The sequence below is a fragment of the Octopus sinensis genome, linkage group LG4 (genome assembly GCF_006345805.1).
Source record: "Octopus sinensis linkage group LG4, ASM634580v1, whole genome shotgun sequence".
Classification (NCBI taxonomy): Eukaryota; Metazoa; Mollusca; class Cephalopoda; order Octopoda; family Octopodidae; genus Octopus; species Octopus sinensis.
The window spans coordinates 123,516,188-123,537,655 of NC_043000.1; the positions used below are offsets into that span (position 1 = coordinate 123,516,188).

General features: G+C 36.8%; 1 protein-coding gene across 1 annotated transcript in view; it reads left to right on the forward strand.

The window, feature by feature from the left end:
• Nucleotides 1-21,468, forward strand: part of LOC115210748 (glutathione hydrolase 1 proenzyme) — a 63,248-nt gene that overhangs the window by 36,782 nt on the left and 4,998 nt on the right. Inside the window, exons 5-14 of the mRNA XM_029779461.2 lie at nt 472-595; nt 1,909-1,976; nt 7,167-7,240; nt 9,530-9,717; nt 12,098-12,176; nt 12,556-12,686; nt 13,304-13,401; nt 15,207-15,368; nt 16,977-17,097; nt 18,867-18,993. Coding sequence (XP_029635321.1) covers nt 472-595; nt 1,909-1,976; nt 7,167-7,240; nt 9,530-9,717; nt 12,098-12,176; nt 12,556-12,686; nt 13,304-13,401; nt 15,207-15,368; nt 16,977-17,097; nt 18,867-18,993 — 1,172 coding nt within the window. The remainder of the gene's footprint in view (nt 1-471; nt 596-1,908; nt 1,977-7,166; nt 7,241-9,529; nt 9,718-12,097; nt 12,177-12,555; nt 12,687-13,303; nt 13,402-15,206; nt 15,369-16,976; nt 17,098-18,866; nt 18,994-21,468) is intronic.

Here is a 21,468-nt window from a genome sequence, read left to right on the forward strand (position 1 = left end):
TTAACTTATTGCTGATTGTTTAAAGATTAAATATATATATATATATATATATATATATGTATATTATCTTTATATTTATATCGAAGTGATTTTACTGCTACTATTAATTTTTTTACTATAATCATTTCTTAAATATAGCCACGAAACACGTGTCATTATTCTACCAAATATATATCCATTTTTATTATTTTTTACAATTTACTTGGTCATCAATATATTATTGTTATTTTAATTTGATATTTTGATTATATGTAATTTTCTAGATGGTGTAATTTAATTGTTCATTTTGAATTGATAAGAGGTGGGTTTTTTTCTAATTTTTATATATATATATATATATATATTATATTGTGTGAAATTTGATTTAGTATTTCTAAATTGAATTTTTCCCTGTAAGTTAGGATTAATATTCCCTCAAATAATTATTATATATATATATATATTGTATTTTCTTCTATAATCTATTAACAGTGGAGGTTTCATGCTTGTTCATAACCATAAATCTATGGAGAACACAGCTTTTGATTTCCGGGAGACAGCACCAAGAGCTGCACATCCCAGCATATATGAAAATAATCCCAAATTGTCAATTAAGGTATGTTTTGCCAATTCTAACAATTTCTTTTATACTTCCTTGCCATCTTGGGTGGGATTTTTTCTTTTCTTTTTTTTTTTTTGTTTAGTCACAGATTGTAATATTTTGTTCTGTACATGTGTATATTGGTGGAGATTTCACACCTGGCTTCTCCTAATACAAACGTGAAGTAAAACTTACTTCTTAGTTATATGCTGACACAAGAACAATTATGTCTCTTCCTCAATGGCACAGCCTAGCAGTTGAAGTAAGGTTGAGCTCATAATAATGAGATAAATAGTGCAGCACCTTACTGTGATAGCTATTGTAATGCTATTAATGAAATGTAGAATATCTTTACATGCACAGGGATGTTGTTAATCATTCCATTATCATTCCAGTTTTGCAATATTTTCTACCAAAGCTAGTACAATTTGCACCTGGTTCCATAGTCAGTTTAGGCTTGGTCTCTACTGCTGAATGTCTTTCCTAATGCTAACCATACCACAAAGTGTACTGAATGCTTTTTACATGGCACCAGCAACAATGCATTTTATGTAGCACCATCACCAGTGCTTTTTATGTAGTACCAGCACCAGTTCTTTTTATGTGGTGACAGCACCAGTGCTTTTTACATGGCACAATCACCAGTGCTTATTATGTGGCACTAGCACCAGTGCTTTTCATGTGGTGACAGCATCAGTGCTTTTTACATGGCACCAGCACCAGTGCTTTTCATGTGGTGCCAGTAAAAGTGCTTTTTACAAGGCACCAGCACCAGTGTTTTTTATGTGGCACCTTGGTTTTAGGATCTCAATTCTGGAGTGGTGGGCAAGTTTTCTTGAGTACAGCAATGTGTCACACAATAATGCTATATTCTTCTTCATTTTAAACATCGATTGAAAATTCAATTGCTGAAGAAAATATCAGTATTTATTATATAAATATATATATTAAATCCATTATTGAAACATATGTACAATGGTTATTTCAGTAAATCTTTTAAAATTTCAAATATATTGCTCTGTGGATTTTTATGGTGTGAACTGATTAACCAGTAAGTTAAAGTCTTTCCATTAATTCACATCATTTCCATATTGGTTTTCTGAATTACAGTCGTTTATGTTTTAAAACATTTTGATATATCTCATCATTGAAATGAATTGTATATATCATCATCATATATATTTATATGCTATGCGTGCATGTATGTTGTCTATATATCTTTAAATAGTAAGTAGTTAGTTATTAGGCATTAAAAACAGTTAACTCATAACTATATGTTATTTTTACCCCTTTATATATTGGTGCTCTCATCTGTGTTTATTTGACAGGGTCCATATTCTGTAGCTGTCCCAGGTGAAGTTAAAGGGATGGAAGCTGCTCACAAAGAATTTGGTCGGTAAGTATTCACAAAACCTGAGTACTGAGATGAAGATGTTCAATCAAGTGGTTTTGGGTTCACTCTCCCTGTGCAGCGCCTTGGGCTAGTGTCTTCTACTATAGCCTCTGGCTGACAAATGGTTCATGTGTGAATTTGGTCAATGGAGATTGTGTGGAAGCATGTTGTGTATGTGAGCATGTACCACCACTTAACAATTACTAGTTTGTTTACATACCTGTAACAATGATGAGAATGCTTAGAAGCTGCAGTGATATATATATATATATATATCATCATCATCATGTGATATATATATATACATATATATCATCATCATCATTTAGCATCCATTTTCCATGGTGGCATGAGTTAGGTGATTGGACAAAACAATAATTCTCAACAACAAGACAAACAAAAATTTCGATGACCACCTACATGGTAAAAAAAACGATAATATTATCGTTTTGTTTACCATGTAGGCGGTCATCGAAATTTTTGTTTGTCTTGTCGAGAATTATCGTTTTGTTTACCATGTAGGCGGTCATCGAAATTTTTGTTTGTCTTGTTGTCGAGAATTATCGTTTTGTTTACCATGTAGGCAGTCATCGAAATTTTTGTTTGTCTTGTTGTCGAGAAAGGCTCCCTTTCTTTCCTGATGAGAAGATTGCATCTTACACCCTTTATTCCTTTGGAATGAAACCATGTTGTTTTCGAAAAACTTGTCAAGAGTAAAGGAATTTTGTTAATATCTTCGTTTGACTCCATTCTTTCATTTATTCATATATATATATATATATATATATATATATATACACACACATATATATATATCTTACTCTGAGTGTATATACCTGTATGTATATTTTGGGGGGCTTTTTTTCTTTGTCTTTCTTTTGTAAAATATATTTTGAATAAAATGTCTTTTTAATTGTGTGTGTTAGTGTATGTGTGTTAGTATGTATGTGTGTGCTGTATGTAAGTGAACCCTGTGCCAAAAATAGGGCAAAATTGTTTATAGCCAAAATATATTGTTTGTTAAATGGTTATCTGAAACCATTTTCAGGGCCATGAGACATTATTTTGAAAGCCCACTTATCTTTGGACATTGACCTCAGCATCTATTAAACATCACATTTTAATATGTGTTGTCCAAACACATTGTTTAAATAAAAACCTTAATATTCAGATGTTTTCTATTAAATATTTTCACTTATCACACAATAATGATTTAATTTAATCTTCAATAAATGTCTTTTTATGTAGAATTTACTGCAAATGGGTATTACATGTAACATCTATTGTTGTCACAGATGCAAACACAGTTTTTGATGCACAGGCATGGCTGTGTCATTAAGAAGCTTGTTTGACAACTATGTGGTCTTGGGTTCAGTCCCACTGCATGGCACTTTGGGCTTGTGTCTTTTACTATAGCCCTAGGCTGGCCAATGTTTTGTGAGTGAATTTGACGGATGGAAACTGTGTGTGTGTGTGTGTGCGTGCATGCATGATGGCTGTCCACTTGCGACCGAGGAAGACTATCACTGACCATTGCCCATGCAAAATGCCTGCAATGCACAGTCGATTTCATCTGGGTTCACACCCATGGCTTCCATGAACTCAGAACCATGTGGTTCGTAAGCAAGCTACTTACCACACCATACTATTCATGAAAAAAAGCACATATGTACAGGAGGAACGTGATTGAAATGTCTATGACCTTAGTCTACTTGATCCAAACTGAGTTCAGATTGAACAACAACAATGACTTGTATTTCCTGTAGTTTTCTCTGGTAATCTCATTGTTTGATTGTCTGAATCAATTCATGATGTTGCTATTATTCTCTCTACTTATGTAGCTGTATTTCCTATAATACAGTCATATGTCATATAAGTACATTGTTTCTGTTTACATAGTCATGTGTTATACAAGTACATTGTCGCTGTTATACAGTTATATGTTATTACTATTGTTATTGACTACCGTAAATCCTCAAGTATAGTCGGCTCTTGAGTATAATACGCAGGTGATTTTTAAGGGGCTGTACCTCTGAAAAACCTAAACCTTGTGTATAATACACACCCCTTCTCTAACTTGAGTCAAGGAGGTCTATATAACGTGCTTGGTTTGTAAAAATGTATACGGTAACGTCCTTTATTATTATTGTATATATAACATAATGCAAACGTGTAGCTTTTTTGTGCATTTTGTTTGCAGAAAATAAAGAAATAACAGTAATAACATTTAATAAATGTTGCTTATTGAAATTATGGATGATTCTTTTATGACTTCATTGCTTTCAGGCTTAGCTTAAGGTATTTTCATGCCTGACATCACAAAATGCGTCTGAATAAACATTGCCGGACAGCAAATAGGCGTAGGAGTGACTGTGTGGTAAGTAGCTTGCTTACCAACCACATGGTTCCGGGTTCAGTCCCACTGCTTGGCATCCTGGGCAAGTGTCTTCTACTATAGCCTCGGGCCGACCAAAGCCTTGTGAGTGGATTTGGTAGACGGAGTATATATGTATATGTATATATGTGTGTGTATGCTTGTGTCAGTGTTTGTCCCCCTAGCATTGCTTGACAACCGATGCTGGTGTGTTTATGTCCCCGTCACTTAGAAGTTCGGCAAAAGAGACCTATAGAATAATTACTAGGCTTATGAAGAATAAGTCCTGGGGTCGATTTGCTCGACTAACAGCAGTGCTCTAGCATGGCCACCGTCAAATGACTGAAATAAGTGAAAAGCAAGACACACATGAACACACGCATAGACACACACACACACACACATTTATTCATGAGTAGTAAAAAGCATAAGCAATCATGTCATGAAGTTGCATATGGTCTGTCTGTGTGTCACTGTCATGAGAAACCATTGAAGAGAAAGTATAGGAGGAAGAGAAAGAGGAAAGAGTGGGTGGGAGAAAAGGCAGAAATGGAAGGTAGGAGTATGAAACATAACTAAAGAGTGATTAACAAATAAAAAGACATATTGTGCTACAGAATGAGAGAGAGAAGTTGGTAGCATAATAGAAAGGAAGAGGACAGGTGCTGCTACTTGATACATAGAGCAGATGATATTCTGTGTAATTTGAACTAATAAAAAAACAGCCACATGACATATGTCATGTGACTAACACACACACATACACACACACACACACACACACACACACACAAGGAAACAACATTGATGCCTTGATGCTAATTCAATTATCATTAGGAAAGAGAATCTAATTATTAGTGTTTGTTGACAGGAATGTGATACTCCACTTCATTTTTTGTTAATCACTCATTCTCATTTAATTGTATATATTTTAATTGTTTGTTTATTCATACGTTTTCTTCTCATTCGATACCATGACCCCAATGTCTGTTTTGTCTGTCATCGTATTGTCCCCTCTATTTTCTCAACCTTACGGTGAATAAACAAATACTCTAAATCTGTGTGTGTGTGTGCGTGCATGAAGTAAAAATTATGAAAACATATAACAAATGAAAAGAAACCCCATGAAGTAAAAATTATGAAAACATATAACAAATGAAAAGAAACCCCATGAAGTAAAAATTATGAAAACATATAACAAATGAAAAGAAACCACTCTGCTCTCTATCTAAAGAGAATTTCCAAAGTTCCCATGTCTCAAGACAACACCTCTAGCCCCAAGGGTAACATCAGCCATCAGATATGGTTGACATATTTCTTTACTGCCCACAAGGGCTAAATTCTTTTTTTTCTTTATCTTTTCTCTTCACACACACACATATATATATATATGTATATATATATATATATATATATATTTCTTTATTGCCCACAAGGGGCTAAACACTGGGGGGACAAACAAGGACAGACAAAGGGATTAAGTCAATTACATCGACCCCAGTGCGAAACTGGAACTTTATTTATCGACCCCGAAAGAATGATAGGCAAAGTCGACCTCGGTGGAATTTGAACTCAGAACATAACGGCAGACGAAATACCGCTAAGCATTTCACCCGGTGTGCTAACATTTCTACCAGCTCGCTGCCTTTAACAGGGATTGATACTGTGGATATGAAACTCAAAAGACACATAAATATATAAGGTTAAGCCTTAAAAACTACCAGAAAAGAAAAACTTAGTCTCTTATGACCAAATTTAAACAACACAAGACAACTGTGCACATGTGTGACTCTGGAAGACAACAGGAATATATCTATCTTTCATCTTCGGCCATGCTGGGGCAATGCTTTGAAGAGATTTAGTCAACCGAATTGAACCCAGTACTTTTTGAATTTTTTAAAAACTTGATACTTATTCTATTGGTCTCTTTTGATGAACCACTAAGTTACAGATGCATAAACACTGGTTTTTAAGCTGTGGTTGGGGACAAACCTAGACACAAAGACACACATGCATATATATATATATATATATATATATAAAAGGCAAAGGATATGAATGTACATGACATGTGCATATGCACACACACACATACACACTCACACATACACGTGTATGTATTTGTGTGTGTTTCATTAAATACATACTCTTTTACTTGCTTCGGCCATTTGACTGCAGCCATGCTGGAGCACCGCCTTTAGTCGAGCAAATCGACCCCAAGACTTATTCTTTGGAAGCCTAGTACTTATTCTATCGGTCTCTTTTGTTGAACTGCTAAGTTATGAGGAGGTAAACACACACACAAACACACACACACACACACACATATATATATATATATATATATATATACACACATATACAACCACCAAATCCACACACAAGGCTTTGGTCGGCTCGAGGCTATAGTAGAAGACACTTGCCCAAGGTGCCACACAGTGGGACTGAACCCAGAACCATGTGGTTGGTAGGCAAGCTACCCTTATGTTCAAGATTTATCTTTTCCATTTTATATTTTTCATGTTTTCTCAATAGCTTTTTACACTTGATTTGGAATTCCAATCCATATTCAGCTGTCCCAGACCTTCATGGAACTGAACTGAATATATTTGGCTTTTGTGTTCGTTCTTATATTCTGATTCAATTCAGCTAGACTTTCCCATTAAAGGTTTATTGGCCATTTGGAATTATTCCTCAGCAGCCACTTGTGGATTTGTTTGTTGCGGTCAAATTTTGACCTTTAGATTTTGCATTTTCTAAAATGTTGTTTCGCATGGTATTATTGAACTGTTTTCTTTTTTTTTTTTCTCCCTTTCCAGATTATCTTGGTCCGAAGTTGTGATGCCTGCTGTAAAATTAGCTAGAAATGGTTTTGTTGCCTCAGAAAGTTTTGGTAAGTCATCATCTTAGATATACCTATAAATGCAATCAAAATATCTTGTTTTTGTTTTTTAGCTTTTTTTTAGTTTTTTTTCCTTCTTACATCTGACTTCACTGTTTGGTTGAGTCCTAAAAGATATCTTTCGAATACATTGTCTCCTTACAGTATATCTGGTTAACCTTTTTGAATTTATATCTCTATAATCTGTCTTCATCTGTGAAATCAAAATGTTTTGTTTTTAATCCCTTCATGACCTTATTTCTCATGAAATATACTGCCTGTGTGTTTCTTTGAATTTTCAAAATAATCAAGAATTTGGATAGATTTAGTCAAGTAACTTCTATATTTATTTCTATATCAAGGTGGTATTAAAGATATGAAAAATGTTTAATTTAGATATGAATACATTTTGCATTAGAGAACCAGAGACAATCTCAAACAGATGTAATACACACACATGCCTGAAAGATATTAACCAGCACACATAATTTCCACATCAACAGTGACATAGATCACCTCTACCTAACACAAAACATACAAGTCTGTACACATATATATACATAGACCAAGTGGCATCCATGTTCTATATATATATATATAATTTTAATTTTAATGAGAAGATGCATCAAAATGTTTGAAGAAACAAACATTTAACCTTAACTTTAAAAAATCATTACAGAAATTATGGAAATTATGAAAAATGAATTTTTACTTACTAGTTAATCAATTCAGATTTAAAAATCCATAAAGTAATATACAGTGATCCCTTGCTACTTCGCGGTTCAACTATCGCAGATTCACGACTTTGCGGATTTTTTAAATATATATATATTTTAAAAAAAGAATGCTTTGCAGTTGGCTGCGATCATTGGAGGTGACGTCTTTCTAGACATGACCACAGGAGACATCGACGCGTTATTAGACTGCCACTCCCAGTCGCTGACCGACACAGACCTCGACTTGATGAAGTTGGCCAGCGAAGAAGAAGAAGAAGAAGAAGAAGAAACACAGCAAGAAATGGAAGAAGTTGTCGACCAAATTGGCTTGACTTTGGAATGGCTGGCCAAGCTCTGCAACCTGGCTAAAGAATTGAAAGAGAGATCACAGGAATGGGACGACGATATGGTTCGTTCTGTGCAATTTTGCAACAAGGTCGACGAAGTCATGAATCCTTACAAGATGCTCTTTGAATGGAAAAAGAAGCAGCAACAGCAATTTCCTATCACAATGTTTTTGCAGCCCCACAAGAAAGCCAGTTCCTGCTGCCACTACTACGGCTACACCTTCAGAAGAAGTTGAAGAGGTGTCCCAGAGAAGGGCACCACCGTCAGCTTCATCATCATCATTTCTACTGCGCCGCAAATTCATCACCATCATCATTCAAATTTTACTTCAACTTCTTTCATGTTGAGTACAGTAACAATCTTTATTTTTTTTTTAAATCTAAAGTGTTATTGCTTAACAGTTGTCCTTGTTATTAATAGACTACTGTAATGGGTGGGCTGTTAACAGTACAGGGAAGGTTTTAAAAGTCCAAATACACGTTAAATAAATACTGTAACATGGAAATTCAGTTATCGCGGCCGGTCTCGGAACCAATCTACCGCGATAAATGAGGGATAACTGTAATATATTTAAAGGGATTTATTTAAATAACTTCTGCACATATGCTAATGAAATGGCATTCATTTAATATTTATTACATAAATGTACAATTAGTCCATTATGAAAACATGTACAATGTTTATAAAAATAAATCCTATCAAATATTATATTAGTGACATGTTACTGGAGACTGGGGCTTTGGTTTCATTTGTGCCATATTTCAAGGAATGGAAAGGAAAGCATTGTGAGTGACAAAGAATCTATGCAGAGTGAGCCAAACGAAATTGTTTAACTGTGAATTGAAACCACATAACAAATACTACTTTCAAACCATTTACCACCGTTCTACAATGCCAGCATAAGGCCAGCACATGAGTGGGATTAGTTGAAGAGATAGCCTAAAGAAAATTGCTTCAAATTTCTAGTTGCCTTTTTATCATATGAGTAATTAAGCATTTTTTTCTCTTTTTGCAGCGTGGAAGGTGTTTATAAGCCATTTAAGAAACACACAAAAACCGTTGGATTCACTTCAACATTTAAATTTAAGTGAAGTGAATCTAACAGTTTTTGTGTGTTTCTTAAATGGCTTATAAACACCTTCCATGCTGCAATTGTTTTCGTTCCAGCACACAATCTCAGATCAGGTCACTTGCTATGCAAGTACATCTTCGTAATTTTCTCTTTTTGTTTTTTCAGTTAAAAATATGGAGATGGTGCAGGATGAAAGTGCAGAGTTTCTTGCAGCATTTACTCCAGATGGAAAGATTCCACCAGTGGGAGAAATAATGTACAGGAAAGATCTTGCTAATGCCCTGGAAACCATAGCCAATGAGGGGGCTGATGCCTTCTATAATGGATCCTTGTCCCTCGAAATAGTCAAAGCTGTAAACTATTTTTTTTTCTTTTTAATCTTTTGTAAAATCCTTTTGGTTCAGAATGATTGTTAAATGAAGCCAATGCCATCTACTGGTTGTCTCTCTTGTAGTTTTGGACTTCGCTTACATCTCTTATAATTTTCAGAAAAGAGCATTTAGGATGCATTGGATGTGACTTGACTGACTTCCATATCGGTGGCACGTAAAAACCACCAACCGATCATGGCCGTTGCCAACCTCCCCTGGCACCTGTGCCGGTGGCATGTAAAAAGCACCCACAACACTCACGGAGTGGTTGGCGTTAGGAAGGGCATCCAGCTGTAGAAACACTGCCAGATCAGACTGGAGCCTGGTGCAGCCTCCTGGCTTCCCAGACCCCGTTCAAACTGTCCAACCCATGCTAGCATGGAAAATGGATGTTAAACGATGATGATGACAATCTAAACTCTCAAAATTATATAACATTGTGTGTGTGTGTACTTTTATGTTTGCCTCCACCACTGTCTGACAACTGGAAGGGATGAAATAATTATTTATTTAGATGAAGTTAATGAAGGGTGTGGAAATATGGTAAATGATAGAAAGATGGTTAAATACATTTTGAGATTTAGTTCTGTATCACAAGGTACTGAATGCTGATCCAGCCAGCACTTTACTTTGTCATCTATCTCCTTAAGGTCAATAAGTGCCTGTAATATGCTGATATCTGTTCAATTGACCATGATCAATCCTCTACAAAACATGGTCATGTGCTGAGACAGACAGACAAACCTGAAGCTGACTTGGAGTAGAAAGGGCATGTCATTGATGAGATCACAAATGGCAACAAAAGGACTTTGATAAACACAACTGATTGATAGACTGACCGAACGATTAATCAAACAGTTGATTAGTTAATTGGTTAAGTAATTAATCAATTGACAAATAATTAATAAAGGTGTGAATTACAACCAGTGCATTAGTTTATTATTGGTATGATGAACTTCCCAAAATACAGCAAAAAATATGTTTCAACTCACATGATGATATTGATGAGGATGGTGATGCAAGTTCACATCAAGCCTCTGACAAACCAAATACAAAAGCTTAGTCAAAAATAATCATTTATTCTATCACACAGTTATATTATCAAGTGGTCTTGCTATCAATGGAGGTTTGGTGGTTAAGATGTTGTGCTCATGATTATAAAACTCTGTTTTCGATTCCTGGACCAGGCAATGTTTTGTATTCCTGAGCTAAACACTCCATTTATTGTTGTTCCACTCCACTCAACTGGCAAAAATGACAGACTGGTATTCAGAGGAAAATATATGTGCCACAGAAACAGAAACTGTCCCTATGAATCTACATGACTCAAGAAGAAGCTTTGTCCTTTTTCTATCTTGTAATCCAAGAATCATGTTATCTCATTGTTTTGTTATGATACACGTATGCTACTAGACACTCATTTTATCACATATATATCAAACAACCATATTATATTGTTGTTCTTCCTTCTCATTAACAATCTTCCAGATCATATTATTTCTAAACTCACCATCTAGGCACTATTTACTCCTGCCATCGCAAAATTAGCAGACTTGAGCATTCTGTCTTTCTTGAAGATGATCTTCACACAGTGAACTTTCTGGTCTAATATCCTCCATCAAGACCTTTAAATGCATCATTCACTTCTCTTTCCTGGTGCATCATTTCTCTGTTGAATTTCCTGTTAATCATAAGTCCTTTCATTCAAATAGCTTATTTCCTCAAACTTCTGTTCTTTGAAACTCATTACCATCATCTTGTTTCCCTCTGGACCAACTTATTCAGTCTTCCTTTAAGCTTTTTGTCTATCAATATCTTTTGAATTTGTAGACCCCTTCTTCTTCTTCTTCTTCTTCTCCTCCTCTTCTTCTCCTCCTCCTCCTCCTTCTTCTTCTTCTCCTCCTTCTCCTTTTTCTTCTTCTTTGCAGTTCCTTATGCTACAATGACTTCAAACCTTGTTTGAGACAAAATCTTGTAAAAAAAACAATTAAAAGTATAGAGAAGCCTGTTATCACACAGCCAAGTGTATCACACATTCAAGTTATGATACGACTATAGTATTGCATACTCTGCTGTCTTGACACGAAGTCACACCACAAACTCCTGTTTCACATTCATATTGTTACACTGCCATAATATTGCATTTCTCTGGTAACACAAACATTAAACCAACATTATTAAAATACAACACTGTTTGAAGCACTTATTTGCTACCATAGTATTTTTCTCACAGTCAAATATCACTATTACAAAATACCCTTGATACAACACTGTTTGAAACACTTATTTGCTACAATAGTATTTTTCACACAGTTAAATATCCCTATTACAATATACCTTTGCATTTATTCATTTATTTCAGACAAAGAAATTTATCTCCTTGGAAGATCTTCGTGAATACAGTGTGATCAAACGTGATACTGTGAGCACAACATATGGCGGTAAGTCACCTTTTTTGTAAATTGATTTATCTCTTTACAATACTCAAAAGTATCATCATTGTTCATCTGTTAACATCTACTTTTCCATGCTTGCATGAGTCGGATGGAGTTTATTGAGACTCGCTTTCCATAGCTAGATACCTTTCTGTCTCAAACCCTCACCTATTTCTAACCAAGGTAATATTTCTCCAGGGCCAAACATATTTCCACAGAGGTGGAGGAGGACTGTAACATAGAAGGGCCACAAATCAAAGTATTTAGCTTCTGCCAATCTCTTTTGGAAACCATAATAATACCATCACAATTAATTTCCTTAATAAACTTATTAATGTAATTTCTCCCTCACTTATATTTGCCTTTCTGTTGTTATTTTCATTAGATCATGCTGTCTTGTCCATTGCTCCACCATCAGGTGGTGTCATTCTGCTGTCAATTCTTAACATCTTGAATGGATACCATTTTGGACCTGCAGATCAACATTCACCCAAGACGTACTTCAAATTAATTGAGGTGAGTAATTTTATACCAGATATTTATAGGTGCAGGCATGGCTGTGCAATCAAGAAATTTACTTCCCAACCATGTGGTCTTAAGTTCTTGAACTGAGTGGTTGGCACTGAAGACAGTTTGAAAGTGCTCTGACCACCAGTTCAAGAGGAGGCTTTGTCTGAAAAAAGCATCTCTCTGTCTGCACTGCACAATAGACTGTGGTCCCTAATGCAAAGGTTCATATACAGTTCTGTGGAACCCCTTGTTGCTAGTGTCTAAATTAAACTCCACCACTCATTTTGGATCTCTCAAAGTTTGCAATGGAGATTGCTGCAGATGAGACAGAAGTTTGTTGTCCTCCCGGGGCAATATGGGTTCACAAGATGTACCCTGTGGGCAAATCACTTCTTCACTAGTAATTTCTGGCTCTCTTCATCATTTACATCAAATCAGTCTTTATCCTTATGGATATAAATACAAGCAAAAAAATATAAACTTTCCAATGGTATCCCATTGTTCTACTTTTACTTATTTGCATTGTCACTATTTCATCTTTGTCAACAAAACTTATTCCAGTATGTGAGCTTCATACAACAAAAGCATTTCTAAGGAGATGATTTATTATTTTACCAATGTAGGCATTCAAGTATGCATATGCCCAGCGGGGCAGCTTAGGCGACCCATCTGATAGAGAATTTCGGGAAAAAATTATGAACAGTACAAATTATTTCCTTAGGTGAGTTACTTAAATTTTTCCCATATATTCTCTTTTCTCATACACAATCTCCTTTTTTTCTACATATTCTCTTATTCATACATATTATTTTCCCATACATACTTTCTTTTTCATACATACTCTCTTTTCATTTTCTCTAGACCCTAAAATCATACGGTTTATCTATACCCATGCTTACAATCTGAGGCAGCAAGCTGGCAGAAACGTTAGCACACTGGGTGAAATACTTTGCGGTATTTCGTCTGTCGTTACGTTCTGAGTTCAAATTCCACCAAGGTCGAATTTGCCTTTCATCCTCTCAGGGTCGTTAAATAAAGTACCAGTTTTGTACTGGATCGATGTAATCGACTTAATCCCTTTGTCCTTGTTTGTCCCCTCTATGTTTAGCCCCTTGTGGGTAGTAAAGAAATCTATACCCATGCATACAATCTGTCCCTGATGAATCTCTCCCCCCCCCAAATCACCTTCCTAACATCCACCCCACCCACAACTCATCTTCCTAACACCTACCCCCACCTATATTCAGCATTCACTGCATTACCCCCTCACCCCCAACTATCTACCTGCTACTCCCTCTTCATACTATTTCAAACTTTCTTACCTTCCTGCTTCCCCTGTCCAATCCTCTGTATTTCTTCTCTTATATTCAGCTCCCTGTAACTTGGGGCTATGCCCTGAAACATCTTCACCACAATCTTCTCTCTTTTCCAACTGGGGTACCCATCGATCTCCTCGACAGCAAAACACCTGTTTTGGTCCCTCTGCCATACTTTAACCCCTCATCACCTGGCATAAAGCCACCTCCTTCAGTTGAGGTGCATTGTCTTGTGAGTCACTTGGTGACCTCACTGATGCTGGTGACATGTAAAAGATACCTGACACACTCTGAAAAGTGTTTTGCATTAAGAAGACAATTCCAACCAATGAAACCCTGCTAAAACAAACATTGAAGCTTAGTGCAGTCCTCTCACTTTCCAGCTCCTGTTGAACAACCCAACCCATGCCAGCACAGAAAACAGGCATTAAATGGTGATGCTTCATACATACTCCTTTTCCATACTCATTTTCATACACACTTCCTGTCCATATATATATATATATATATATATATATATATATCATTCGCCACGATAGATCGCTAGCCACTATTTATTCTTTATTTTCTCTCCTTCTTTCTTTCTGTGGAAGAGCATAGGCTCGAAACGTTAAAGACGCTTTCACTTCAAAAGCGTTATACTAATACATCTGTTGTTGTCTACACCACCTGTCTTTGTATTTTGTTTTTTTGTGAATTCTTCCTATATATATATATATATCATTGCTATTATGCAAAAGTGTTGTAAGTCCAAAACGTTGCTTTTCCTGACACATTCCATAGCAAAACCATTGAACTACACTTTAACAATTTTTGAGATTTTGGCATTTGAAGCAGCTGGAGATACAATAGTTTGACCAAAAGAACTGACTATTGAAAACTGAAAAAATATTGAAAAAAATGAATTTGGACATACGACAGTTTAACATAATAGCAACATTTTATTTATATATATATATATATATATATATATATATAAGGTGAGCTGGCAGAAATATTAGCATGTTGGATGAAATGCTTAGCAGTATTTCACCTGTTGCTATATTCTGAGTTCAAATTCCGCCATGGTTGACTTGCCTTAAGCATATTTTATTTCATTGTACCATGGATTATTTCCTTATTAACAGTTTAGAAATAATCTACAGTTATCCTCACTACGCCTCATATTTTCTCACTAATTCTTATGTAATCTATGTCTAATGTTTCTTAGTCATGAAGCAGCAAAGACTATTCGTGAGAAGATCAACTCTATGAACTATACCTCTGATTATAACATTTCAAGATACATGCCTAGTTCTGTCTTTCGAGAAGACAAAGGAACGGCCCATGTCTCTGTAATAGACAATGATGAACTCATGGTTTCAGTCACAACGTAAGTTCTTCCTTTCTTCAATCTCAGACAAACTTTCATTTCTGCAATATATGATCATAGCTGGAGTAAAGACAAATTTGCTTCTACTTATACTGTTGGTGACATTTATTTCCCTTTGTCTTTCTATTAGGGTTTCAGATATTTACCCCACCCCCATTTTTTATAATCCTTATTTTTCATCAATAATTTTACCCATTAATTGAAGGTGATGGGCAATGGTATCTTGAGATCTTAAGGCGGCAAGCTGGCAGAAACGTTAGCACGCCAGGCAAAATGCTTAGCGGTATTTCGTCTGCCGTTACCTTCTGAGTTCAAATTCCACCAAGGTCGACTTTGCCTTTCATCCTTTCGGGGTCGATAAATTAAGTACCAGTTACGCACTGGGGTCGATATAATCGACTTAATCCCTTTGTCTGTCCTTCTGGGCAGTAAAGAAATAGGTATCTTGAGAGCATCCCATCTGCTGTGCCAAGTCCCTCGTGGATTGGCATGGATCCTAATGGATGAGCTAGTTCAATCAATCCTCATTGAACTCAACAGAGTTCTAGTGTGAAAACTATTTCTGTACTGATTTTTCGGCAATGGTGCCTTCTCTGTGCACAGCACAAATGTCTCAAGTGGTTTTGGTAGCTTTGAAACCCTAACAGAAAGCAAAGAGAAGCAGATGTCAAAAATGCTCATTTTGTTTTTGTTTTGTTTTTATATACTTTGTACTTCATCATCTTATATCTGAAAAGAAGCAAAATTTATTCAAATTTCAAAAATGATTAGCAAGAGTTGTAGAAGAAGAATAGAGCTACAACAAAACCCCATCGAACACTATGATAAAACTATTATTTGTGTTAATTGAAATAATAGTGGAAAGAAATGGATGGATTTATTTGACAACCCAACAGATATATTCATAATTAAACTTCAACACCACTAAATAAATAATAAAATATTGATTACCTACAAAAATCTCCTGATATAATCTCCCAGTATATCAAGATTTCTATTGCGATTTTTACACAAAAAGTCTTACAACTTTTATTTACAATCCTACACTTTTTTATTCAGATATAAACTTTACACCTGTTGTGTACAACTCTACAGTAGTCAAATTTCTACATCTGAGGGTACAGTTTTACAATATTCTACTGATCAATTCTCTGTGTGTGCACACATATCTACCTACCTACCTACATATATATATATATATATATATATAAATATATATATATATATATATAAACATTATGCTCCAGATGTAACCCTTACATCTGTTGTATGCACCACTATATTGCACTCCAGATGTAAACATTTTATCTACTATATACACCACTCTATTGCACTCCAGATATAAATCTCACATATACCATATACATTACTACAATACACTCCAAATATAAACTATTTTTCAATATATACGCCACTAAAGTAGACTTTAGATAGAAACCTTACATCCACCATGTAGAACATTACACTAAACTCCACATATAAACCTCACAACTGCTACACGCTGCATCATACCCAGAGATAAGCCCCACATCCTCTCCATACAGCACTACAACTACACTCCAGATGTTTCCATGTTTTAACTGTACATTAACTATTTTATCTCCACAGTACGATCAACACATGGTTTGGTTCACATCTTCTCACAAAGTCTGGAATACTTCTCAATAATGAAATGGATGATTTCTCCACATCAAAACATTTAAATTATTTTGATATTCCTCCCAGTCAGGTAACACACAATAGTCTTCTGACCTCTTAACCTCACAGCTATGTCTGTATTATTATTATTATATATGTGTGTGTATATATATATATATATATATATATATATATGTATACCATAAATCCTCGAGTATAATCTGCTCTTGAGTATAATATGCAGGGGATTTTTAGGGGGCTGTACCTCAGAAAAACCTAAACCTTGTGTATAATACGCACCCCTTCTCTAACTTGAGTCTATATAACATCCTTGGTTTGTAAAAATGTATATGGTAACGTCCTTTATTTTTATTGTATATATAACATAATGCAAACATGTAGCTTTTTTGTGCATTTTGTTGGCAGAAAATAAAGAAATAACAGTAATAACATTTAATAAATGTTGCTTATTGAAATTATGGATGATTCTTTTATGACTTCATTGCTTTCAGGCTTAGCTTAAGGTATTTTCATGCCTGACATCACAAAATGCGTTTGAATAAACATTGCCGGACAGCAAATAGAGACTCGAACATTACTTAGAGAATAATTTTCATTTTTAACTTCGTATATAGTACGCACTAGGGATTTTGACCTTTAAATTTTGGGAAAAAAGCGTCGATTATATTCAATGATTTATGGTATGCTCCAACGGTTGTGCAACATCGGTGTACTTAAATGATAACATGCAGATATGTTGAGAGAAAAGTTAAGCATAAGAGGAACCAGATGTAACATGCAAGAGAAAAAAACTATAATGTAAATAAGTACCAATTGCTTAAAGTTGATGGGACCTGATGAAGAGAGAAACCCAGAAAGAAATGGGATGAAGTGACGAGGACTGGTTTTAAGCCCTTCAGTCTCACAGAAATGAAAATGGACCAAGATATCTAATGATATGAGGTCCTTGAGAAATCTTGCCTACCTCTGTGAAAATGAATTCTGGAAGCACTATGTATTATGTGCTCTCCACCCATGTTACATTAACTCACCGTTTCAATAAACCAAATTACATCTCATGTACTACACTTGTCTCCACCACCACCACACACAGCTCCTGCTGCCCAATGCCCCTTTGTCATCTCTCTCTCTCTTTTCTTCCCCCTACCAACTGTTTCATTGCTATCCTGCTGCTCCTGTATATACAAGGTCTAATCAATAAATATCCAGACTGTTGCCATAGTAACGAAGCTAAAGCAAGCAGAGTGAAGCCACTTGGCACAGATCGACCTTCAACTCTACTGTGCATATGCACTAAGTTTTAACGTTCTAGCTTACTTCCACTGTTTATAGCAGTGCTTGGAAGGAAGGTGTGTAGCATGTTATCGTCACATTGACAATGACAGAGAAAGTTGAGCAGAGAATCTGCATTAAATTTTGCCAAAAGCTTAGTGATACCTGCTCAGAGGCCTATGCAAAATTTCCAAAAGGTTTTCATCATTCTCAACTCAATCAAGATCTTGTGCAACTGAAACCTTAACTTACTCCCTCCATCGAATCAGCATTACCTGAACAGGTGCACAGTGTACCATGCATCAGGTGTCAAAATGATCACAGAACAAGGTGAAATGAAATGTTTTGCTCAAGAACACAATGGACCACTCACTCGGTCTAGGAATTGAAACCACGATCTCACGATCATGAGTGTAACACCCAAACCACTAGGTCACGCATCCTTACATACACATATGCACACACACTTCACTCCTCCATCCTCACATGCACACACCTTTTCAATCAATTTGAACAAAGCAATTATTAGATGTTTGCATTGTTCAGGTGTCAATCGTTAACTTTCAGGTAAATGACATCAAGCCTGGCAAACGGCCTCAGTCATCAGTAGTTCCTGCAATTGTCCATTCTCTGAGAGCACCATGTGACCTGCGTTTAACAATTGGAGGAACCAACGGTAGTAAAATACCCTCAGGTAAGCCAATGGTGTATTTCAAATATTTTACTTGTTTCAGTCATTGGGCTGTGGCCATGCTGTGGCACTGCCTTGAAATAGTTAGCCAAACAAATCAACTGCAGTATTTAATTTTTTTTTTTTTAATCTGGTACTTATTCTGTTGATCTCTATTGTTGAATTACTAAGATATGGGGATGTAAACAAACCAATACCAGTTGTGATTGTCAAGTGGTGAGGGGAAGATACAAAGACAAACATACACACACTTATACATATATATACATACATACATATATATATTCTTTTATTTGTTTCAGTCATCTGACTGTGGTCATGCTGGAGCACTGCCTTTAGTTGAGCAAATTGACCCCTGGACTTATTCTTTGTAAGCCTAGTACTTATTCTATCAGTCTCTCTTGCTGAACTGCTAAGTGACAGGGACGTAAACACACCAGCATCGGTTGTCAAGTGATGTTGGGGGGACAAACACAGACACACACACACACATGACTGGCTTCTTTCAGTTTCCATCTACCAAATCCACTCACAAGACTTTGCTTGGCCCGAGGCTATAGTAGAAGACACTTGTCCAAGGTGAAACACAGTGGGACTAAACCTGGAACCATGTGGTTGGTAAGCAAGCTACTTAGCACACAGCCACTCCTGCACCTATATATATATATATATATTCTCTCCTTGTTTTTTTCTATGTCCCTATCTGTAGAAGAGCGTAAGCTCGAAACGTAAAAGACTTTTTCTATTCCTGAGCGCTATACTAATACATTTGTTTGTTTGTACACCACCTGCCTTCGTCTTTTGTTTATTTTCGTAAACTTTGCCTTTATATACACTACCGTCAGAAATTAATTAGCACCCTTGATTTGCTCTTCACTCAAGGTATGTGCTGTCACCTAGTGGCCATATCTCGAACTATTGCTTTGTTGCGAGTTCACTGTTGCGCAGAACAATGACGTAACTTTGTTTGCAGAGCAGTTTGAGAGTCTACAGCCTTATGATGTTGACATAGCAGTGCAACAACTTGGAGCGCGGATGCAGACAAATCTTCCTTTGTTTAATAGATATAGGGAGCGCCTCGCAAGGACCGAAATCACACCATACTAAGTTTTCTCATCGCGTAAGACGTTTTGAACAGCTCATAGGTTAATTGATTTAACCTATTTAATGTAGAAATTTGAGAAGTGCTAATTAATTTCTGATGCAAGTGTATATATATATGTGTGTGTGTGTGTGTGTGTGTGTATCGATCTCTCAAAGTCGATGGAATGCATGGAAGTGGGGAAACCCAAGTAGAAATGGGGTGAAGTACTGAAGAACAACCTGAGATGACAAAAAAACTGTGATACTCGGTACCCGACCATACTCAAGAAGACCCATACCCCACAGCAGAAGTGCTAAGACCAATCCTTCAGGTTATGTAAAGCACTCCTGGCAGTGTCACTTAAAAGCACTCATGTGGTGGCACATAAAAGCATCCAGCACACTCTAAACTGGTTGGTGTTAGGAAGGCATCCAGCCATAAAAACCATGCCAAATCAGACAGGAGTCTGGTACAGCTGCCCCCACCCCAACCCAGCTTGCCAGCTCTGGTCACACCTATGACAGCATGGACAACAGATGTTAAATGATGATGAAATGTGTGTGTGTGTGTGTATATATATATGTGTATATCATCATCATCATCATCATTTAGCGTCCGCTTTCCATGCTAGCATGGGTTGGACGGGTCAACTGGGGTCTGTGAAGCTGGAAGGCTTCGTCAGGCCCAGTCAGATCTGGCAGTGTTTCTACGGCTGGATGCCCTTCCTAACGCCAACCACTCCGCGAGTGTAGTGGGTGTTTTTTACGTGCCACCTGCACAGGTGCCAGACATAGCTGGCGAACGGCCACGAACGGATGGTGCTTTTACGTGTCACCGGCACAGGGCCAGGCAATGCTGGCAACGGACAAGAACGGATGGTGCTTTTACGTGCCACCGACACGGGGCCAGACAGAGCTAGCAAACGGCCACGAACGGACGATGCTTTTACGTGTCACCGGCACGGGGGCCAGCCGAGGCTGGCAACAAACACGAATGGATGGTGCTTTTACGTGCCACCGACACGGGGCCAGACAGAGCTGGCACACGGCCACAAACGGATGGTGCTTTTACATGTCACCAGCACGGGGGCCAGCCGAGGCTGGCAACGAACACGAATGGATGGTGCTTTTACGTGCCACCGACACGGGGGCCAGACAGAGCTGGCAAACGGCCACGAGTGAATGGTGCTTTTACGTATCACCGACACGGGTGCCAGACGAGGCTGACAGCAGACACGAACGGATGGGTCACTTAACCCCTGCTTTCTGATATGATTTGATTTTGATTGTTCTCACTGGTCTTGCCGGGTCTTCTGACGCACAGCATACTTCCATAGGTCTCGGTCTCTGGTCATTTCCTTGGTGAGACCTAGAGTTCGAAGGTCATGCTTCACC